Below are 25,507 nucleotides of genomic sequence, written 5' to 3' on the forward strand. Positions count from 1 at the left end.
GATTGGAATGATACCTGACCTATTCCAGTCCTGTGGCCACTGCTGAGTTTTCCAAATTTGCTGGCATATTGAGTGCAGCACTTTCACAGCATCATCTTTTAGGATTTGAAATAGCTCAACTGGAATTCCATCACCTCCACTAGCTTTGTTTGTAGTGATGCTTTCTAAGGCCCACTTGACTTGACATTCCTGGATGTCTGGCTCTAGGTGAGTGATCACACCATCATGATTATCTGGGTCTTGAAGATCTTTTTTGTACAGTTCTTCTGTGTATTCTTGCCACCTCTTCTTAATATCTTCTGCTTCTGTTAGGTCCATACCATTTCTGTCTTTTATTGAGCCCATCTTTGCATGAAATGTTCCCTTGGTATCTCTAATTTTCTTGAAGAGAGCTCTAGCCTTTCCCAGACAACAACAATATTTGTGACTAATTAAAAGTAAACATCAGCCTCCAACTAATAGAAATAAATGGGAAAAAAAAAAAGTAAACATCAGTGGTAGGAAATAGGTACACAGTACACTGCTAAAATGAGACATAGTTTTCTATTCTCCCATATGCTATAGTGATTGATATCAAAAACTTGAAGACATCCTATACTGGCTATCGTTTGTCTCTCTATAATATTCTCAATATTTGTATTGTTTGTTCATTTTTTTTCAGTCAAGAGAATCCATTCCGTTAAATGACTTAAAGTCAGAAGTATCACCCCGGATTTCAGCAGAGGACCTGATTGACTTGTGTGAGCTTACAGTGACTGGCCAATTCAAAACACCCACCAAGAAGACAAAGTCCAGTAAACCAAAGCTCTTGGTAGTCGACATCCGGAATAGTGAAGAGTATCCTTTACACATTTGGTTTTAAAGGGTGGTACTGCTTTATTCACATTGCTTCCTTTTCATTTAACGGGTATGTGGTAAAAACAATGAACATGTTTGGGATTCCTCTGAATTCAGATAGCTAAATAGTTCTCAAACTGGATGCCAGAATAGACTTGCATAATATTAATATAATGTTTCATAAGATAACATTACATACCAGAGACCTTAAAATACTTTCCAAACACCACCAGAATAATGGGCTATTTTCTTGGTTTTTGTGTTTCTCTGGTGTATATTGGTGCTCCTGGGGGAATTTGAATCCTTCCTGGCATAGATAAAGCTTTGGCAGAGATGAAGAGTAAGTGTTTACCTGGTGTACCTCATAGCCTCAAGAGGAAAGTTCACCAGATCTCAACACTGAACTTTTATTTATTATAATTTTCAAAATATTGGCTTATAGAAAACATGTTAAAGTATTTTCCACTGATATTTTACTATTAAATGTACCATAACTTCTGGTGGTTTTGCTTGACATTAAAATATGAAAAGTTACAAAGTAGTAATAGTTTGGTCTTTCTCCTTATATTTTCATCTCGATCAGATTTTTGTAAAGTGTGCCTTGATTGTCTATACTCTTAAATCTAGGTAAATGATTTTCTGTTTTTGTCTTTGTTTTTTTTTTAAACTAGGTAACTACCTCTTAAAATAAAATTTTTCTTAGAAACTCAATATATAAAATATAAATGAAGACGTTTTTTACAATTAGTTTTCTTTGTAAGTTAACATTTGTAGCATTTACTAACTATAAATAAGGATTATAGGTAGATGAGGGTTGGCAAGTTGGTGGTTTCTTATATGCTGAAGTTGGCATATAAGTTTTTATGTGCATATTTTCAATCACAATTTTTGAAATGAAATTTTAAAATAAAATTCAAGCCATACATTTCCAGAACTCCTGAAGCAATCCCTAGAACCTTAGATTACTGAAAATACACTTTGAGAGCCTTCTACTTCAAATGATACCTCAGCATCTGTTCTGTGAAAAGTTTCTACTTTCCCTAGACTATGAGACCCCGAGTTTGGGGAGAATATAAGTATTCATGTTCCTGGTGTTAGGGCTTTAGGGGTACTAAGAGTTCCTCAGCAGAGTAGAGTGGACTCCCAAAAGAAGCATTCAGTTCCAAGTGACTGGTCTGGGACCCCTGATGTACAAGTTCTTCTTATCTATTATTTCTAACGTTTTAAGTACTTTTAGTTTCTTAGTGTTTTAGTTTATGTTTCTTTTGGTTTATCCTTTAGTTATTGACTCGTAAAACCATCCAAAAAAGCATATTTTACAGTGATGTATTCTAATGTTAAGGACTATTAGTAAAATAATTAAAATTAAAACAGTTTATGTATACGCCACACTCCAAGGTAAGAGAAACCCAAGTAAGATGGTAGGCACTAAGAGAGGGCATCAGAGGGCAGACAGGCTGAAACCACAATCACAGAAAACTAGCCAATCTGATCACAGGACCACAATCTTGTCTAACTCAATGAAACCAAGCCATGCCATGTGGGGCCACCCAAGACAGACGGGTCATGGTGGAGAGGTCTGACAAAATGTGGTCTCCTGGAGAAGGGAATGGCAAACCACTTCAGTATTCTGCCCTTGAGAACCCCATGAACAGTATGAAAAGGCAAAAAGATAGGACACTGAAAGATGAACTCCCCAGGTCGGTAGGTGCCCAATATGCTACTGGAGATCAGTGGAGAAATAACTCCAGAAAGAATGAAGGAATGGAGCCAAAGCAAAAACAACACCCAGTTATGAATGTGACTGGTGATAGAAGCAAGGTTCAATGCTGTAAAGAGCAATATTGCAAAGGAACCTGGAATGTTAGGTCCATGAATCAAGGCAAATTGGAGGTGGTCAAACAGGAGATGGCAAGAGTGAACATCAACATTCTAGGAATCAGCGAACTAAAATGGGCTGGAATAGGTGAATTTAACTCAGATGACCATTATATCTACTACTGTGGGCAGGAATCCCTTAGAAGAAATGGAGTAGCCATCATAGTCAACAAAAGAGTCTGAAATGCAGTACTTGGATGCAGTCTCCAAAATGACAGAATGATCTCTGTTCATTTCCAAGACAAACCATTCAGTATCACGATAATCCAAGTCTATGCCCTGACAAGTAATGCTGAAGAAGCTGAACGGTTCTATGAAGACCTACAAGACCTTTTAGAACTAACACCCAAAAAAACTGTTCTTTTCATTATAGGGGACTGGAATGCAAAAGTAGGAAGTCAAGAAACACCTGGAGTAACGGGCAAATTAAGCCTTGGAGTATGGAATGAAGTAGGGCAAAGGCTAATAGTTTTGCCAAGAGAACGCATGGGTCATAGCAAACACTCTCTTCCAACAACACAAGAGAAGACTCTACACATGGACATCACCAGATGGCCAACCCTGAAATCAGATTGATTATATTCTTTGCAGCCAAAGATGGAGAAGCTGTATACAGTCAGCAAAAGCAAGACCGGGAGCTGACTGTGGCTCAGATCATAAACTCCTTATTGCCAAATTCAAACTTAAATTGAAGAAAGTGGGGGAAACCACTAGACCATTCAGGTATGACCTAAATCAAATCCCTTATGATTATACAGTGGAAATGAGAAATAGATTTAAGGGACTAGATCTGATAGACAGAGAGCCTGATGCACTGTGGACGGAGGTTCGTGACATTGTACAGGATACAGGGAAGGAGACCATCCCCAAGAAAAAGAAATGCTAAAAAGCAAAGTGGCTGTGTGAGGAGGCCTTACAAATGGCTGTGAAAAGAGGAGAAGCGAGAAGCAAAGGAGAAAAGGAAAGATATAAGCATTTGAATGCAGAGTCTCAAAGAATAGCAAGGAGAGATAGGAAAGCCTTCCTCAGCAATTAATGCAAAGAAATAGAGGAAAGCAAGAGAATGGGAAAGTCTAGAGATCTCTTCAAGAAAATTAGAGATACCAAGGGAACATTTCATGCAAAGATGGGCTCAATAAAGGACAGAAATGGTATGGACCTAACAGAAGCAGAAGATATTAAGAAGAGGTGGCAAGAATACACAGAAGAAATGTACAAAAAAGATTATCACGGCAGATAATGACGATGGTGTGATCACTCACTTAGAGCCAGACATCCTGGAATGTCAAGTCAAGTGGGCCTTAGGAAGCATCAATAGGATCACAACAAACTGGAAAATTCTGAAAGAGATGGGAATACCAGACCACCTGACCTGCCTCTTGAGAAACCTGTATACAGGTCAGGAAGCAACAGTTAGAACTGGACATGGAGCAACAGACTGGTTCCAAATAGGAAAAGGAGTACATCAAGGCTGTATATTATCACCCTGCTTATTTAACTTATATGCAGAGTACATCATGTGAAACGCTGGGCTGGAAGAAGCACAAGCTGGAATCAAGATTGCCGGGAGAAACATGAGTAACCTCACATATGCAGGTGACACCACCCTTATGGCAGAAAGTGAAAAAGAACTAAAGAGCCTCTTGATGAAAGTGAAAGAGGAGAGTGAAAAAGTTGGCTTAAAGCTCAACATTCAGAAAACTAAGATCATGGCATCTGGTCCTGTCACTTCATGGCAAATAGATGGGGAAACAGTGGCTGACTTTATTTTTCTGGGCTCCGATATCACTGCAGATGGTGATTGCAGCCATGAAATTAAAAGACGCTCACTCCTGAAGGAAAGTTATGACCAACCTAGACAGCATATTAAAAAGCAGGACATTATTTTGTCAACAGAGGTCCTTCTAGTCAAGGCTATGGTTTTGCCAGTGGTCATGTATGGATGAGAGTTGGACTGTGAAGAAAGCTGAGTGCTGAAGAATTGATGCTTTTGAACTGTGGTGTTGGAGAAGACCCTTGAGAATCCCTTGGGCTGCAAGGAGATGCAACCAGTCCATCCTAAAGGAGATCAGTCCTGGGCATTCATTGGAAGGACTGATGTTGAAGCTGAAACTCCAATACTTTGGCCACCTGATGCGAAGAGCTGACTCATTGGAAAAGACCCTGAAGCTGGGAAAGATTGACGGCAGGAGGAGAAGGGGACGACAGAGGATGAGATGGTTGGATGACATCACCGAGTGAATGGACATGAGTTTGGGTAAACTCCGGGAGTTGGTGATGGACAGGGAGGCCTGGCATGCTGTGATTCATGGGGTCGCAAAGAGTCAGACATGACTGAGCGACTGAACTGAACTGAACTGAACTGAACACTCCTGATATTTCTTTTCAAGCTACTTAATTAACCACTTGAAATTTTTAAAATACACACAGTATGAAAGGAACGTTCAATCCAAGTTTTCCAAAACTTATAGTCTGACTTTAATTTTTATTAATACTCTCCTTTATTTTCTTCAGAATAGATATAAATAGAACAGCAGCAAGCAGAGCAACTCACCTGAAAATTGTGCTCTGATAAGTATAGGTGAGTTGCCCATCGTAGGAGTGTTGTCATGTCATCCTACCACTCTTGGTTCAAGGTTGGAACTCGGCAGAGACCTGGCTTCAGTGACTTTATCTCCTCTGATTTCCTCTCTTACTTTACTTGCTGGTTTCTTACTGGTCCAAAATGGCCAAGCATATTTATACATCAAGGCCTTTGCCCTCGCTCCTCCTGCCTAGAATATTTCTCCCCACATCTTTTATAGCCCGCCTCTTTACATCATTCAGCTCTGCTGAGATATCACCTTTTCTCAAAGGAGATAAAGTCACTGAAACCAGAAGGTATGGGGCAGTCAGAAATCTCTACAGTGTGATTAGAGTTACTAACATGCCTTTAATTACTTGACTACCTGTAATCACTATTCCAAAAAATTCACAATGAGAGATTTATTTTGTTGGTTAAAAACTTTTCACTGTCCTGTTGAAGATATATAAATGTACATGGTGTCAGTATTATGCCTGACCTGTTTCTTTAAAATGAGAGATACTTAGAATGAATAATTTATTAAGATTCAATAGATCTAAGTGAATTGACTACCAATAATAGCAGTCATTAAGCTCTCACAGTGTGCCAAGCGTGGCATAAAATAATACCTCTATTTGCATGATGAAGAAACTGAGGCTTGAAAAGGCTAATCAACTTTTGCAAGGGCACATAACTCACAGTTGGTAGGGCTAGCCTCATGTTCCAACCTTTATTCTCCAAGATTTATGCAGGTGGCTGTTTGGTCTTTTCATAGGACTGTTCGGCAAGCATAAACAAGATTGAGATATGTCACTTAATATAAATTAATGACTGAATGAGATGTGTATGGATTCCAGACTATGTGTTCATACACTGTATGTCCGTATGCACTCAGTTGTGTCTGACTCTTTGCAACCCAGCCTGTGAGGCTCCCCTGTCCATGCAGTTTTTCCAGGCAAGATATTGGGTTGCCGTTTCCTCCTCCAGGAAGTCTTCCTGAGCCGGGGATCAGACTCGCGTCTCCTGCATTGGCAGGCGGATGCTTTGCCACTGCACTGCCTGGGAAGTCCCATCCGTGGCATACATTCCTTCAGATCTTACACACACACTCAACTATTAAGATTTCAGTGTCTCTGTATGCAGGGGGCTTAATCCAAATTAAATACAACTAATAGTTATCTTTATACAGACACAGACACAGAATCAAAGAAAAATGAGTTATTTTAAATATTGTAAAGAAAATTTGGAATGCTTTAAGAGAGGAAGCATTTTAGAAAGGTTCTTTCCTACTGTAGTAACTTAATTTATAAGATCTAATGCTTTCAAAGTATATTTTATTAAAATTTTCCAAAACTGTCACTAAGATACTGTAATTTTTAAACTAACGAATTAAGCCTGTTGAAATCTTCATATTTTTTGAAGGAATCATTTTTGTAGACAAACTTAATTTTTCAGTTAAACTCTGGGATTAACATGACTTTTCCTATCTGTTTAAGAAATGAATAAATATTTAACACTAGTATATTTTTTAAATAGTTTTATTTCTCCACTGCCTACAAATTAGTCCTGTATAGTACAGAGGGAAGGAAAAAAAACAAACCAGAAACTCTGTAACATCTTTTTCTTCCCCTAAGAAAGTTATTTTTTTAAGTGCTGTGTATAATATTTAATTGTTTATAGTCTTCTTATGTCATTTTTATGCTTCCCAGGTGGCTCAGTGGTAAAGACTCCACCTGCCAAAGCAGGAAACGCGGGAGACACAAATTCAGTCCCTGGGTCAGGAAGATCTCCTGGTGTAGGAAATGGCAACCCACTCCAGTATGCTTGCCTGGAAAATTCCATGAACAGAGAAGAATGGCGGGCTCAGAGATGACTGAGCACACACCCAATCATTTTTTATCCTCTCTTTTGCTTTTATGAATCATTTAAGCAGGAAAATTTGGCTAATACAGTTCTTCATATAGGTGATACATCTTTATGTCGGTGAAAAATTTGTTTTCCTTATACATTTACTCTCCTGAAAACAATTTCAGGAGAGCAAATGTCTAGAGTTAAATTTCATGTCATCTTTCTTCATCTAGGTAAAATAATTAAAGTGATCATTTATGAAAAGGAAGGAGGCAGTGTTATCCTTCAGCAAGATAAGTTACCAGTGAATTCAGAGGACAGCCTTACCCCTCCCTAGAACTCTGCTATGCACATAGGGAAAGAAAAGTATCTTTTTCCTCTACTTTTCTAAGTTCTTTTCTATAGGGGCCCCTATAACAGAAAAGTATACAGATTTTATTTAACAAAAGTTTTATATGACATGGGAGCCTTCATAAGGAACACCTGAAGAATTGACTAAACCTGAGTGTTTTTAAGCTAGGTCTGATGAAAAGTGGACAGCCATGGGAAAATGTGACAGAGCAAAAGGAGTTTGAGCTAAGTGTTGTAAACTTTTGTAGTAAACCAAGGAAAACTTAGCAAGGCCTGTCTATTCAGATTCCTCTTAGTATTCCTCAGTCTTGAAGATAAGGATGTTCCTATCCTCGAAGTATTAATATAAGGAGCGTGCGTGTGTGCTAAGTCACTTCAGTCGTGTCCAACTCTGTGCGACCCTACGGACTACAGCTCTCCAGGCTCCTCTGTCTGTGAGATTCTCCAGGCAAGAGTACTGGAGTGGGTTGCCATGCCCTCCTCCCGGGGATCTTCCCAACCCAGGGATCATACTTGAGTCTCTTATGTCTCCTGCATTGGCAGACAGGTTCTTTACCACTAGCGCCACCTGAGAAGCCCAATATAAGCAGGGCATCTCTCAATTGAAGGTTTTATGACCTGATGCATGGGGAGGTCAGAAAGTCCTTCCTGCACATGACATTTCTCAAATTCCTTCGACTTAAAATATTCAGTATGTCAAGATGCCGTAATTTGGGATGGCGTGTCCTGAACCCCATCACCTGAAGTTCTGTTAAAGCTTTAACCATTTAACTTATGATATAAACATTCCCAGTTAAAATAAAAATACCCTGCAAGAGATAATATTTTAATCTATTATCAGTTTTTGTGATTGTAGGTGAGAAGAAACATGTCAAAAATCTGAGAGAACTGCCTCTAACCTTGGAGGAGACCAGGAGAGGAGGGGAATTTAGACAAGGAAATCTGGAGGACATGAAGACAGACTTCATACACTCGCAGTAGAGATATAATCCCAGCTTTAGAATACGAAGGAATCCTAGAGATAATCTAGTTCATATTCTTAATGGTAGAGCTAAATGGCTTATATCAGGGAGGCTAAACAGCTAAGTTTTTGTTGAAATCTGATTTTATTTTTGTTTTTGTGAGAAGGAAACATGAATTGTTAATCTAGGTAAAGGTTCAGGTCAGTTATTTTTGTCTTTCAATACATAATGGAGATTTCAGAGCAAACAATAATTGAATATTTTAAAGAGGCAATAGTAAATGTTCCTCAGGTAGTACATAAATTTCATAAGTACTTAATAGTTTTAAAGATAATGCACAAGTTAAACTGCTGTTTTCTTTAATATTTCTAAATATTTCATTTCAAATTCCCTAGAGTTCATATTTAGTGTGGTCTTAGTCATATAATGTGGGTCCAACTGTTATCTATGAACAGAAATACTTTGAAGATCTGTTCTCATTTGCTTCAAGTCAAGATTGGTTTTGAAGCTTTATTTTTAAAACTCTTAACTTTTTTTAAATATCAGAAGCTATAAGAAAGACCTCAAGCTTACACTTTTTAATTTAAAAAGCACATAAATTCAGTTGTTTTCATTATTACACCATGTTATTCATCCTTAGTAAATGCTAGAATTGCTCTTGTCTCTGTGTCCTGAAGAGTTAATTTCTAAAAAAAGTCTTCAAAGTAATATTGAGGTACTTGTTTGTGTTCAGAGCAAAGTGATAATAAAGAGGCTTAGTAAGATTTTTGTTTGATCTAGATTTAACATACTTAAATTACAGTTTCTATTCAAGTATATTACCATAGCTGAATGGACCTTGTATAATGTGGGCGTATATGGTAGCCACCACTGAAGAATGTCTCCACTGTCTGGATTAATAGTCTTGAGAAGTACATCAATTGTTGTTCAGTTGCTCAGTGGTGTCCAACTCTTTTGCAGCCCCGTGGACTCTAGCCTGCCAGACTCCTCTTCCCATGGGATTTCCCAGGCAAGAATACTGGAGTGGGTTGCCATTTCCATCTCCAGGGGATCTTCTTGACCCAGGGATCGAACCCACATCTCCTGCATTACAGTCAGATTCTTTACCGTTGAGCTACTGGAGCAGGAGAGCTCCTAGTTTCTCTGACACCTATCCATTGCCCCAGTTCGTGAGTTCCATCAACCTTATTTAAACAGCCAGTCAGTCCTGCCTGAGATCCTGCTTTATTGGTTAAATCAGAGCCCCTGCCCAACAGGAACTCACAGTCTTGTGGCTGAGGCAGACAAATGAGATAGATAATTGCCACCCCGTGTGAAATGCTCTATGTCTGAGCCATACTCAGAAAGCCATGGGAATATAAGGATGGTCATCTCAGCCAGATAATGCCTGAAATGAGTCTTAAAAGACAAGTGGAAGTCACCTGAGCAATGAAGAGAAAGAGGACACTTGAGACTGAAAAAACACAGTGCATGGGTGCAAAGAATGTGAGGAAGACACACTAAGGGAATTACCAGTACTCTGGATATACTTGGCTGGAATATATGAGGTTAGAAAGTGAGACTAAAGTAGGTAAAAGCAACTTGCAGAGAATGTTGTGTAATGTGCTAGGAAGTCCAGGTTTTATTCCATAGGTTGTGAGAAAATGTTAAAGAATTTTGATCAGTTAAATGGCATGCTCAGATTTGTGTTTCAGTGAGAAGAATGACTATGGAAGGAATGGTGAAGGCAAGACTAGAAGGATGGAATCACCCAGAGATTTGTTGTACTTAAATATTCCTTCATATTTCCAGTCACAGAGAGTGAGGTCTCTAGCTTTGCCCTAAAATTAACTAATTTTACTGGGCCCTTTGGGTTGGTATCTATGCTGGAGAAAGTCCAGGGAAATGACTCCTGTTGCTATTTCTTTTTCCTAATGCTGTATTTTGACAAAATATAATTATGTATCATGACACTCACAAGTATTGACAGGTAGTGGTGCCACAAGCTCGGAAGGCCAGGAGGCATTTAGTGTATTTGCCCCTGACACTAGTTACTGTAGGTTTGGCACAATTCTGAAATCTGTTTACTCAGCAAATATGTTAGATGTATTCTAGACACTGAATTAAGCATTGTAAGAGTTTCATAGATGAGATAAATGCAGATCCTTTATATAAATCATTTAAAGTCTTGATGAAAGTCAGGTACATTAGTATGTGTTAGTGGTTTTAGTCGCTAAGTCATGTCTGACTCTTGCGGCCCTCTGTACCCTGCTAGGCTCCTCTGTCCATGAGATTTCCCAGGCAAAAATATTGGAGTGGATTGCCATTCACTTATCTAGGGGATCTTCCCAACTCAGGGATTGAACCCATATCTCCTGCATTGACAGGCAGATTCTTTACCTTTGAGCCACCAGAAAAGCCACATTAGTCTGTGTTATAAAAGATCAAAGGGCTGTCATGAGAGATGTACAGAGACTGTAGGAAGGGAAACTTTCATGGAGGAATTCTCAAAAGATAGGTACTATTTGAACACTAAATATAGAGAAAAGCTATTTAGGTAGGGAAAACTACAGGAACTAGGCAGAAAGTGCACTGGAAACAGTGTGTGATCCAGTTTGGTTGGAATTGAAGTAGTTTGGTTCTGTTCATAAGGGCCGAACTGAAAAATCTGGACTTCGTGCTGTAGGCAGCCATGGAAGGTTTCTCAGCATCGGTGTGGTAATCAGAACTTCGTTTTAAATGTTTTAATATAACAATATTGTGAATAAAGTGTATTTCCAAAGGAAAAGAGAATTGGAGAAAACAAAAAGCTATTGCTATAGTCTAAGCCCAAAGTAATGAGTGTCTGAAATAGGCAAGTGGTAATGGGATAGAGATAGGGCAATGGGATTTATGAGTACAGTATAGTTAAATGTTACCACTAATGGGATGACAAAAATGAGGTTTTAAAGTGACTTGGAGATGGTGATCCTATTCAAAGAAAGCAGCAATAGATTTAGCAAAGAAAAATGGTGAAATCTCAAGGGTATAATTTTTATAATAGGAAGCTTTTGACTTTTGATATACTAAAGGTATAGCCTTTACTTTGAGGTCTTTGACACTAACTATAATTTGCTAACATAGCAAACAAAGAAGCCAGCATATAACTGAGCCTACCTTCTTGGTCTGGTAAGCTATAATTATGCTTTGTGTATAGAAGTGTGATGTCAGCAAGTGAGAATTGCTGTGCACTTTTAGAATTTAGAAAACATGAGATTATTTCTGTACTGAGTTTTGAACCATCAATTACTTAAAGGAATTTTTAAATCTTTTAGTAAAGAATTTTTTCTGGAATATGAAAATTTGCCTATGTAACTTACCTATATCGTGTATCCATATTATTCTTAGAACTGATATTTTTTCTGCATTCTTCATTAAAGTGTGATTCATCTTCTTGTACCATCATATAGAGTGACTTGTAAGAAAGTCTTCATGTCTTAGAAATGTACAAGATAATACACATCATCCTTACCTATTAATATTGTTCTAATAACCCAACTCCTTTATCATACACAAAAATATTTAAGGTGCAAACGCACCTGACCCAGTGACTGCTATAGTAATCAGATGCTTTTGTGTTATTATAGCTACTGCTATTCCATAGAAGAGATTTCATTGTAATTCCTATCAGCTTCTTTAATCATGTCTTATATCTTTTAACTCCTTCAAATTCATCATTGAAAATCCTAATAGCAAAAATGTCTTATAAACACTGAAAGGATAATAGCTAGTGTTTATGTGTGCCATTGTTTTTATTGTGTTTTTTGCCAAAACCAATCTTAAAATTATGGTGGACATTATTATAAGTACACTATCAAGATGTATATATGATTGAGGCTAATTACCACATAAATACTTGGGCTTCTGTAATCTTGGTTTCTAAACCAGATACGTGACTTTTTAAGTTTATTATTTGTAAAATAGTATAGTGTCTGTTGGGTAGTACACCCACTATAGAACCTCTTTGAGTGTAGGTAAATTCTTTACCACCTGAGCCCCCAGGGAAGCCCAAATGCAAAAGGCAAATGCAGTGAATTCAAATTTTTGTCTAGAATATGAGGAAAGCAATGAAGTAACAGTCACAATTCTAAAAAATATATTGTTGCATGTTCGTCTCTCAGTTCAGCTCAGTTGCTTAGTCGTGTCCAAGTCTTTGCAGCCCCATGGACTGCAGCACGCCAGGCTTCCCCATCCATCACCAACTCCCAGAGCTTGCTCAAACTCATGTCCATCGAGTCAATGATGCCATCCAACCATCTCATCCTCTCTTGTCCCCTTCTCCTCCTACCTTCAATGTTTCCCAGCATCAGGGTCTTTTCCAATGAGTCATCTAAAGAACTTACACATATTTGTCCTCCACTGCAGTTCAATGAAATAAAAGAACATGGAGAAAGTGCATATTGCAGTGTATTCTTATATCATTTTGCTCTCCTTGCCATGTTGTGCCCAGGATTAATCAGAGTCACTATATGTCAGAAATCGTCTTGTGTTTCACTGTACTTAATTTGTCCTATTAACACAGAATATACAGAATCTGTTTTTTGTTCATTTTTCAAACACCTAATACTTTATTATGATTATGAAAGACTGAAGATTTTTAAAAATCTTTGACTACCTGCCTTTACAATACAGTCTGACAGCCTCTCATGTGTTTAGAAATTGCCTTAAAAAAGTTCTACTTCATCATATGATGTTTGCGTCATATAAGAATTTATGTTGTAGGCAGTGAAATGTAAATAATTACCAAGGAAACAAGATCTTTAAATAACCAAAATTGTCTCATTGTCCAGCTTACTTAAGAAGAGAGTGTTCATTGTAAATGTATTAATGTGTAACTAGACCAGTCTCATTCACCTCTGCTATTTGCCAGTCACACGGTTAACAGCTATTTAGAGGTTTGACTGTTCTGTCTACAAGCATCCATGTTTACCCAATCTTATTTGCACTATAAGTTTTATGACAAGAGTGTTCTTGGATGAGTGCTTTTATATGTTTTCCAGGATTTTTTGATTTAACTAAACTAAAAATGGGTTTTTAGTGTGGTTTAAGATTTTTTTTTCTTTTGTGTCTTATTGTCCAAAGTGTTAAAATAGTCTTAAAAAAATTTGAAATAGTTTTGTATTTTGGATTCTAACTTTTCTCTTACCCAAAGGACTCTGTTGCCATCATACTTTGTCAGCATTTTAACATTTAATCTAGTGAATTTTTTTTTAAACATTAAACCATAAAGCACAAAAGCAAATTCTAGAATGATAAATTTATGACATAGTGACTAAAAGGCAACTTGGACTAAAATCTTCTTTAAAAGCCCATAATAAATTGGTGATATTGAACCCAGAAACTCATCTAGATTCTTGTCTATGATTTTAGATACAGATATTAGATATTGGGTATTTGGATACAGGTGGGTACTTTTTTTAAACCAAATATTTATAGATTTTATCTTGTAAAATAAATAATTTTATTTAATTCTTTAACATGTGGCTGAATAAATTATGTATAGAGAAGGCACTCAAATAAGTTTAACACAGTCTGAGCATTGTCTTTTATCTTTGATTTTGAAGAGAGAGAATCTAGTTGGCTCAGCCTGTGTCAGACATCCACCCTCACCCTCGCCCTCCCTACTATCCTGTCAGTCTTGACTGTGGCAGGGTCACCTGACTCAAACATGACACCTAGGCTCATCCTTTCATCAGGGTCAGGGGCTGAGGTCCTTTCAAACAAGAAAGCAGGGTTTGGGCAGGCAATGCAAACGTGTCTGCTAGAGCATTTAACTAGTATAGATTTGTATTGTTTTTGCTACTGAAAAAACACTAAAAAGGAAAAATGTCCATGGTTGACACTGGCTATTTGATAAACACAGAAACTCTCTCTGGCAGCTGACTCAGACTGGCAGATGCAGATTCCTTTGCTAAAAACAGTTGAGTTGTCCTGTTCACAGTTTGAGAAAAATCAAAAGTTTTTATTTTAAGGTATGTCCTTATTAAAGATTAAAGTGCTATTGTAGTAATTATATGCTGAGGACAAAGTCATTTCTGTTCATGAATACTGAAGCCGATACTTTAAATATTGAGTCATTGTAAATGTTCAAAAAACTAGAGCTGATGAAATTGAAGGGTGATCTGCCTATGATCATAAATTCTCTGTTCATTCTAGAATATTCTAACTAAACAGTGTACCTGGAATGATATCTATTCTATTTCTCACTTCATTTTCCAGAACTTTTTACATCCTTTCCCTCATTATTAGTGCCAAATGCTTCTCTTTAAAGAAAAATGAAGTAACAGCTGACTAGAAGTTTAAGATATGTGTTCAACCTCCACCATCTATCTTGAGAGTAGGAGCCTCAAATTCCTCCTCTCTGTGTTAATGAGGGAAAAAGAGAGATTGACAGAAACAGAGAAGTAATACCCTAAAGATGAACCTACAAACTGGGGCAGTAGAGAAATTGACATGTCAATAAATAATTATAACTTTTGCCCTTCTAGAGCAATGACTGATTAGTTTTTTGTTGGGGCGGGGGCAGATATTCATTGCTTGTGATATAACCTTTTAAAATGCTGTGACTTTTCTATTTTGTAAAGAATATATCTAAAGTGGAAGTTTAGGGGGAGATGCTTCTATTGAACATAAACATCTCTTCATGCTCATCATCAGTGATTATAAGGAGGAGACAAGATACGGCCTAGACAGACTTCTCACAAGCTAACCTTCACATTCACTCTCCTAGCCTTTCTCCAACTTGTTGCCAAAGTGCAAATGTGATCTGTTACTTATTTGCTTAAAATACTTCCTGATTTTCATTGCTCTAGGAGAAAGACCAATTTTAACAACATGATCTGCAAGGTGCCTTATGATCTGGCCTCTGCATTCATTTCCAGGCTAGTATGCTATCTTTGCTCTCTGCATTCTACTATACTGGCCTTCCTTCCTTTCTCTTGATTAGTCATGTGCCTCCCCAGTACACACCTCACATTTCTGCCTGAAATGTTTGTCCCTTCCACCACCCTATACCACCTGTATTCTATTCTGTTGCCTAACTTTTATTAATTATTCAAATTTTACCTCAGCCATCACTTATTTCCTTAGTGGAAACCTTCCCTGTCCTCCTCAAATTGACAGGTCCTATCAAAGCATCATATACATCTCTTTCAGAGCAGTTTTTGTAGTTGTTAATTTATGCTTTTTAAAAAAGTGACTGATATAATACCTTTCTCTATAGACTCTATAGGAAGAGTCCTCTTTTTAATTGCATTCTTTTGTAGTAGAGCTTTAAAATAATCACAGTAGTAATGATAATAGTAATAATGAATTGAAAGCCTTGAATGTTGTACAACCTATGTGATTGCCATTGATTTGCTGCATTCTGATCACTTTCACAATATTTCGTTTAATCAAGAAAATCTCATTTACACCTTTGGCTAATCTTTTTCCTTTCTGTCAGAAGTTCAGGGGAAAAAAAGAAGTGAAACTAATGAATAACTAAAGTAGTAATTAATAAAAGTTAATTAATAAAGTAGTAATTAATAGAAGTTTATTGTATACACACCAAAAGACAGTTTGCAAACCAGGAGCAGTTGAGCCAAAAAATGGAGTAAGGCTCAGAGGTATATTGTTAAAAAGCAGCAGTGACTATTTTTCAGTGACTGGTTACAATATTAGAATTTTCTTAAATGAAAGGGAAATGGTTAGTGAGCATCAAACATCAATTTAGGGAGACAGTTTAAGTTTCACTTACGATTTTCAGAGGCATAAACAAGAAGTGACCCAGGTCAAGTTAGCCTCGCTTGTCTTGCAAAACAAGCTAAATTAATCTTTGCTTGTATGACTAAACTGGTTTTGTCTGTTCAGGGGATTTTCAAGTCTTCTCTCCATTTCTGTTTGATTTTAATGGTACTCTGTTCTGAGAATTAATTCCCTGTGAGTTCTCTCACACATTCAAATCTGCACACAAATAAATGTTTCCCTTAACCTTTTTTCTCAGTTTTGTTCGGGGTCACATTTCAGGCAGCATCAACATCCCATTCAGCACTGCATTCACTGCTGAAGGGGAGCTTACGCAGGGACCTTGCACGGCCATGCTCCAAAGCTTCAAAGGGAAAGTCATTGTCATCGTGGGGAATGTAGCAAAGCACACAGCAGAGGTGAGTGTACGCAGAAATGTCGTGTGGACCTCATGATGAGTTATTTACCTGCCGACTGCAACAGGTTGTCTAAATGTCATTTCTTCAGGAGCTGGTTGCAAATCAAATGAGCTTTGAATCTGTCTATATTCTTACATCAAAAAGATTGTCTACCTTTTCCCCATAAAAGAATTCAAGCTTGTTTTCCTCACTGTACAGCATTAGGATCAATGCTAAGCTTGGGAAACTTCAAATGATAGCCTACTATGTTTTGTTTTGGTTTTGATGTTTCGTTTTGGTTTTGATGTCTTGTTTTTTAACTGTTTTCTGAAATTACAAGAAGTAAATTCAGCTCCTTTCATTGGAGAAAAACAGTGGGACTTGATTGGTGGTTCTGAAAGCTGATCATGATGGAATTTGTTGGATTTGTGGGTTTTGTTTCTTACAGGCTCAAAGCTTTATGGTAATAGAGAATTTGGGAAGGAGATCAACTTGCAGCAATTGAGTATATGAAACAGTAAAATGGCTTTGCTCTCTTCTGGCTGTGTTCTTAAAATTTTTGAAACATGAAACAGAGTAGTTTCTGGATGTCAAAAACTTCACCTTTATTTTTTTTAATTTATTTATTTTTAATTGAAGGATACGTGCTTTACAGTATCGTGTTGGTTTCTACCAAACATCAGCCTTTATTTTTCATAAAAGACAAGTTAGAGGCTACATGGACTATGAGAGCCAAATGTACTTATTTAGAAATCCCTCAGTCAAACATTAAAATGTACATTTTGAATATGTATAAGTTATTGTATGTCGATCAGAGCTCTATAAAGCTGTTTTTAAAATGACATATCTAGATGGAGGCAGCATTGAACCAGGACAGGCCCTTTTTCTAAAAGTACAGAAGAATCTGCTCCTGAAAAAGTAGCAGAAATAGTTTGCTCCCTGAAGATAGCTTATGTAAATAAACTGAATAATCCAGAAAGGACATCTATGGAAATGTAGTCAAGTGAGAACTTTAAGACTGTTGTCATAGGCTGTTTTAAGCATCTAATAATCTTGTTTCAGAAGTATTGGCTTTTGACACTAAATTAAAGTCATCCTTGGTGTAAAAAAAAAAAAAAAAAGCTTAATTGACCAAACTAAAGAAATGTCTGGGTGGATAATAGCTATATAAGTCTTAAATTACTCATCTCTCTTTTATGTCACTGTATCTAGTACCTGATAGGGAATCTAAATATACCTATTTCAGAGAAAGTCAGTGTAATAAATGGCTATATGTGCAATTTTAATAAGTAACTGAGAACATTTTAGAACTGAAGCCTTGGTATCTCAATTATTTTTATGTAAATTGGCTTTTATTATTATTACTACTACTACTACCCAATATTGCTGCTGCTACATTAATCCATATTGCCATATCACTCCAATTAAAAATATCCATTTTCCATTACAGTGCATATCAATACATTCAACTCACAGAAATAGTATTCAGAATTACATATTTCTGGGTTGCACATAATACACAGCCTTAGGAAGAATTGTTTTTTATTACTCCAAATGAGCTGGACTTTTAAAAATAATTTTATATTTTGGCTGCACCATGAGGCATGCAGAATCTTAGTTCCCTGACCAGGGGTATAACTCACATCCCCTACAGTGAAAGCAGAGTCTTAACCACTGGATTGCCAAGGAAACTTTCAGGAAGAAATGTTCACAGTGATAATCATCCCAATTACTGACTGGTGATTGTGTGCTTGGCACTGTGACAAGTCCTTTTATATGTTATCTCTTCTTATTCTTCATAACAGTTCTATGAGGGAGGCATTATTTACACATTTTATGTACAAGGAAAACTTAGATTTGCAGTTTATCTAATTTGCTTGTGTTCAAGCCAGGACTAAAACATGGGTCTATATAACTGTAAGGCCATACTCTTAAGTTAGTGAGCAAGTAAGTCTTTTGAGTCTGAATGCTGCCATTTGCCCTGTTTTTTCAAAGTAGACTTGTTCTAATTTTTTATGGATCACAATAGTTCCTCCCAATTATGCTCTAAGTGCTAACAAGCTTAAGGCTCTACTTTCAGAAAGCATTAACCATTTGAAAGATGGTATCAAGTGGACCTGTATAACTGAATCTTCTTAAATGTGTCAAATGCCTCCAAACATCCCACTCATTGTATTAATCTCTAGACTTATGTTTATTCTAAGTTTACGTTATCATAAAGGTCAAAACATATATACCAATAAGTGGGTAACTCATTTCTTTCATTAAATAATAAACTATAGATCATATGTCATGTTGTGAAATGTGTGTATCACAATGTGAATAAATTTAAAAGTTCAACAAATGAAGGAAATCTGGAAGCAAGACTATTTAGATGAAGTAATAAGAATATATGATTATAATGGTATAAAGCGCCATCACATTCCTAACAAATTAGCCAGTGTCTTCCTTATCAGAAACCAGATGCTATCATAGTAGTTCCTTCTTCCTCAGACTCTACATGATTATTCATACTTGCAGATAAGTGACTGAACAGATTGTAGGCTTAGCTATTAATGCTTCAATCCAATGTCAGAAAGTAATTTTTGAGGAACAGTTTTAAATATTTGTATAGAGATGTGTCAACTAAAAAAATGCACAATCTAAAATTTGAGAATCATGTTTTATTCAGCAGACTTAGTGAGAACTTAAGCTGGAGATACAGCCTCTCAGCTCTTAGGGAATGTTCCAAAGAGGGAAGGGAGGAGCCAGGATATAGAGTTTTTGCTAAGGGGGAGAAAAAATATAGTCAAACATCAAAAGATTACTGCTGATCACAAAAACAGACATCTCAGTGGTACTAATGATTTTAGTACCTTTCTATGTGTGGCAAGATGCAAGAGTCTGGACTTACTGAAATTATTCCTTTGATATGCATCTTAACTATCTAGGTCCAGTATCCTGCTTTTCTCCATCTGTAATTCCCTTCACCATACACCATCAGTGGTTGATGGTTTTATGGCTGCAACATCCTTTGTTTATTGAAATGGCTAATAACATTCTTTTGTCCACAGATGTACTTTTAATAATTTTTCTCATCTTGGAGCTAAAGAGAACTTTTGATATTCTTTTGCTTGTATTGTTCCATCATCTTTTTGTCTGCTGTATAGATCTGTATGACTTTACTAATGCTTCCTCTCCCCTCACCCTCCTCTTAAGTTGGAGGCATCTCAACTTAAAGCATATTTGCTAGAATTCTGCTATGTATCCATGGTACTAGATATCTTTTACTTACCCTACCTCCCATTGTAGATCCATTCTCCACACTTCTTCACCCTGCTCTCTGCACCTGGCTTCCAGTTATTGAGCTAATGGGGACCTCTGACAAGTTTTGGGAGGGAGGGAGGGAGGTCAGGATATTTATCCCCCTGGTTTCTCCCCTCAAGGTTGTCTCAGTTTTACAGTGTTCCTCTACTAAAGGTTAACGCTTCTTTACAATAAACCTTCTCTATACTCACTTTCCAGCACCTGGTCCCATTAGCTTTAGGGGTGGCAACAGCTCTGCTTTTTGGTAGTTGCGGGGTTACTACATCATCCTATATGGTTCTCTTACATTCCATAATGTTGTAATTAATCTTACTGTAAGTTAAAATCCCTCAATTTATGCTGAGGACTTGTTGGAACCCTGACTGTTAGAAGGATGCTATTTAAATGTATGATTTTTTAGTCAGACTATATTAGCTGCTCTGTTCTGTTTCTTACTAGCTGTTAAACTGTGCAAATGGTTTAACCTCCGTGAGTCACCATTGATTCCTTTATAAGAGGGGGAAAATACCTACCTCATGGCATTGTTGAAAAGATTGCAGATTAGGCAATAAGGGGTTCAGTATACAGCCTGATAATAGTAAGCACTCGATTAATTTCAGCTATTAATTTTATTTTCCACTAGTGTATAATTTGCATATATGTGAATTTGATAAGTACTATTTTATATATGATGATAGTATAAAAGTTCTAGAGTTTGTGAGTAACATCAGCAAAATGGCAGAGTGAGCAGTGCTCATCTCCCACTCTTCCGCAGAAACATTGAAAGAAGGTAGATTCTATACTTTTTTGAATAGAAATGGCAAGAACAGGCATCCTTGTCTTCTTCCTGACCTTAGGGAAACAGCTTTTGGTCTTTCACCATTGAATATGATGTTAGTTGGATTTTTTTCATACATAGCTTTTGTCACATTAAGGAAATTCTCTTCTATTTCAGTTTATTGAGTATTTTATCATTGAATGGTGTTGAATTTTATTAAATGCCTTTTCTGCATCAGTGGAGATAATTGTAATTATGATTTTTCCCTTTCTTCTATGAATGTGGTATGTTGATTGATATCCATAGATTTAACTATCCTTGCATTCCTAGTGCAAATTCCATTTAGTCATGGTACATAATCCTTTCAGTAGCCTCCTGAATTCAGTTTGCTAGTATTTTGTTGAAGTTTTTACATCAGTAGTCGTCAAGGGTTTTTGTCTGTAGTTTTCTTTTCTTGCAATGTTCTTGTTTGACTTTGACAGGAGAATGATGCTGATTTGTAGCATGAGTTAAGAAGGGTTCTCTCCTGTTCAGTTTGTTGGACGGGTGTGAGAAGGATTTGTGTTAATTCTCACCAGAGCAATTAGGCAAGAAAAAGAAATAAAAGGTATGAAAAATGAACATACGTTAGTTTCCTAGGCCATTAAAAATAATACAAACTGGGTGGCTTTCTACAATATAGTTCTAGATGCTAGAAGTCTGAAATCAAGGTGTCAGCCGTGTTCCCTCTGAGGCTGTGGGTTGAATCTTTCTTCATCTTATCCTGTTTCTTATCCTGTGGCCAACAATCCTTGCCACCCACAAAATGGGAGAAAGTATTTGTAAATTATGTATCTATAAAAGATTATTATTGGAACACAAAATCAACACACAAACATTATTTTTATTTCTGTTCACTAACAACTCCTACAACTCAACAAAAGAAAGGCAATCAAATTTTTAAATGCACAAATTTTGGGACATTTTAGACATTTCTCTGGAGAAGATATACAAATGGCCATAAGCACATGAAAAGATACCTGACACCATTTGTCACTGAGTTCAGTTCAGTTGCTTAGTCGTGTCTGACTCTTTGCGACCCCATGAACCGCAGCACACCAGGCCTCCCTGTCCATCACCAACTCCTGGAGTTCACCCAAACCCATGTCCAGTGAGTTGGTGATACCATCCAACCATCTCATCCTCCGTGTAGGGAAATTCAAATCAAAGACACAGTGAAATACCACTTTGCACCCAAATGTTGGCAAGAACTTGGAGAAATTGGAACCCAGGTGCAAGGCTTGGGGGGGCGGGGGGAATGTAAAGTAATGTAGCTTATGTAGAAAACAGTTTAATAGTTTGGCAGTTCCTTCAAAATGTGAACATAGAATTACCATATAATAAGCAATTCCACTCTTAGGTAAATACCCAAAAGAACTGAAAACATGGACTTAAACAGGATATTTGTATGCCAGTTTTCATAGCATTATTTATGATGTCCAAAAGTAGAAACAACCCAAATATCCCTCAAGACATGAATGAATAAACAAAGTGTGGTATATACATATAATGTACTTTGGAATGAAGTTCTGATACACACTACAACATGAATGAGCCTTCAGTTCAGTTCAGTCACTCAGTCGTGTCCAACTCTTTGCAACCCCATGGACTTCAGCACACCAGGCTTCCCTGTCCATCACCAACTCCTGGAGTTTACTCATACTTATATCCATCACATCGATGATGCTATCCAACCATCTCAATCTCTGTCATCTTCTTCTCTTCCCACCTTCAATCTTTCCCAGCATCAGGGTCTTTTCCAATGTGTCAACTCTTCACATGAGGTGGCCAAAGTATTGGGGTTTTAGCTTCAGCACCAGTCCTTCCAATGAATATTCAGGACTGATTTCCTTTAGGATTGACAGGTTGGATCTCCTTGCAGTCCAAGGGACTCTCAAGGGTCTTCAACACCACAATTCAAAAGCATCAATTCTTTGGTGCTCAACTTTGTTTATAGTCCAACTCTCACATCCATACATGACTACTGGAAAAACCATAGCTTTGACTGGACGGACCTTTGTTGGCAAAGTAATGTCTCCGCTTTTTAATACGCTGTCTAGGTTGGTCATAGCTTTTCTTCCAAGGAGTAAGCATCTTTTATTTTCATGGCTGCAGTTACCATCTGCAGTGATTTTGGAGCCCCCCAAAATAAAGTCTCTCATTGTTTCCATTGTTTCCCCATCTATTTGCCATGAGCCTTCAAAAACAGTATAAATAAGACAAACACATAAAAGACAAATATATTATGATATATATTATGATTCCCCTTACATAAAATATCTAAAATAGGCAAATTCATAGATTCAGAAAGTAAATTTGTACTACAAGGGGGCTAAGGACTGAGAGAATGGGATTTTTTATTGCTTAATGGGTACAGAGTTTCCCATTAATGATTTAAAAAAAAAAAATGGAAATGACCAGTGGTCACGTTACTGGGTCCACGCTTGCTCTGCTCACTGCACGCGAGACCAGTGAATCCGAGAGATGAGGTGTTAAGGCAAGGAATATGACTTTATTCAGAAAGCCAGCTGACCAAGTAGATGGCAGACTAATGTCTCAAAAAGACCATCTTGTTGGGGTCTGGATGCCAGGTTCTTTTATGGATAAGAAATGGGAGGAGGTGAGGAAGCAAAGTAAAAAGGCCATTTAATCTTCTAAGTATCTCCTAAAATGGCAAGCCTCAGGCAGGGGGACATGTTAATTTCTTCCTTCCTGCCATCTACAGGTGCACAGGGTTCTGAACAAAGGCACTTCAGCTTAACAGTCAGGCAGAGGGGCAGGATTCTCTGAGGCAGGCCATTTTGTGTGTTTATAATAACAAAAGCTGCCAAAGACAGAGATCTAGCATGGAATAGTCAAAATAGACTCTTCCCTATTACAGTTATAGTTATACAGCATTGTGAATATACTTAATACCACTGAATTGTACGCCTAAAATGATTAAGATGGAAAATTTTATGTTATAAATTTTTTATGTTGCTTTTAAGTTCTAGAGTTTGTTATCTTCAGGATACCCCCACTGTCCCCAGTTCATATGAGCCCTACAATTTTTGGTCATACAGTAGTGAGGATCTTTCATAAAAGCTGTTCTGATCAGGTCTAATATTTTTCCTCTGTGTGTATCAAAACCAAAACAGCGATTTCTAAACAAGCAGCAGCTTTTCTTCTAAGCTGAAATCAATGCACTGCAACTGGCACAGTCCTGTTTTGAAAAGATTAAGAAAGCCATAGTTGAATACTGGGAAAAGAAAGCAGAGGTACCAATTCTAGTTAGTATGGTTACAAATTATCTTTGCAGATGTTTATGATTTTATATCAAACACAAAATGTTTATGATTTGGACTTGGGAACTTTCTGTTTGCAAAACAGTAGGCACTGATTATAATTTTTCTAGTTTTACATCTGCTGTTAAAACCTAGTAATAAAGTTAGACTGAAAATTCATCAAATGAAATCAAGTATAGTTCAGTAAAAGAAAAATCTCTCAATAGTGGATTTACAACTAGCAAAATATCATTGAACAATTGCAAGAGAGAATAAATGAACCACTTATCTAGAATATGACAGTATTAAATCACTCATTTGACATAGCAGTTAGGACTAGGGTATTTTTTGTAATACAGGTATGAAGGAAGTACTCTGCAGTGACCAGATGTATTGAATGTATTGTCTAAAATCACATAGAAGACAGAACAGATCTGAGAAATATCACTTATTCATGTACCTGGGAAACTATAACCAAAAGATATATGATTCCATTTTAATTATGTATTCATGAACTATTTCCTGTAATTACAACTGATTAGCAACTTTTTGCTATGAGATAGCTTCTTTACAATTACCACTTCATAAGGCTTTTGTTTTTGACCTTGCTCCCACATTAAATACATCAAAAAACTTTTAGAATCTGACATTTCTTATCTGGATAAAACATTACTCTTCACCCCCGCCCCCCTCAGAATAGGACAAAAAAGGAGGACTACAAAGATCTTAGCTTAATTAGTATTCTATGTAGAGGTGTCTTCATACTAGAATTAAGTCCTACTAAATCTCACTTGTCAGTAATGTTTAATTCACCTTAACCTTCAGGTTAAATAAAGCAGTGAACCATGATAGAATCAAGCATTTCCAGATATTTTGTGAACAAAGTTGTCAGCATCAAGGAAATTCAGATAGTCTCCAGTGAGTGGAATCCCTAGTCTCTGAAATGTATACTGCTGTTCAAGGGTGGATCAGATTTTGTGCTGATCCTTGCTGCTGTATAGTCAGCAAGCATTTGACAAGCGAAGCATTAACAGGCTGCCTCTGTTGCTGGGGTTTATGGGAGTACGAAGACCGCTGTATGAAAAGAAGGGTAAAGTCAATTCAAGCTTTGTGTCGCATTTAAATGAAAAACATGGCAAGGTCTCACTCTTGTCTTCTTGCAGAAATAATCATGTCTTTGAAACTCACATGAGAAATTGCATCTTCGATTGTTAAACTAGAATTAGATTCCCTGGGCATACAAGGAAACATCCTGAATTAATCTCAGAGAGCAAGTATATAAATCTGAGAATTAAGGCAATAGCTTTTCAAATCAATAGGGAGAGGCAGAGATAGTCTACCATCCATATCCTAGATTAAATGAACTCAGGAAAGTTCATTGTTATATCCTAGAGTGGATTACTCAATTTTAACAGAAATTTTTATTTTAAGCACTAATCAAATATTATCCATGGGCAAATGTATGATTTGTTTTGATTCTCTTAGCAACTATTACTCACACTGTCCTACCCCCAGCCTAAGGTCAAAGTCTTATACATCTTCGCTTGACAAAACATCATGGT

The 25,507-nt window shown here is 37.0% G+C and overlaps 1 protein-coding gene across 3 annotated transcripts in view; it reads left to right on the plus strand.

Moving 5' to 3' along the window:
- TBCK (TBC1 domain containing kinase) overlaps positions 1-25,507 on the plus strand; it is a 201,035-nt gene that overhangs the window by 150,783 nt on the left and 24,745 nt on the right. For all 3 annotated transcript variants that reach the window (XM_061164259.1, XM_061164258.1, XM_061164257.1), the window contains 2 exons: positions 662-837; positions 16,442-16,601. In XM_061164259.1, coding sequence (XP_061020242.1) covers positions 662-837; positions 16,442-16,601 — 336 coding nt within the window. The remainder of the gene's footprint in view (positions 1-661; positions 838-16,441; positions 16,602-25,507) is intronic.

This window comes from Dama dama, chromosome 17 (genome assembly GCF_033118175.1).
Source record: "Dama dama isolate Ldn47 chromosome 17, ASM3311817v1, whole genome shotgun sequence".
In the NCBI taxonomy this organism is placed as follows: domain Eukaryota; kingdom Metazoa; phylum Chordata; class Mammalia; order Artiodactyla; family Cervidae; genus Dama; species Dama dama.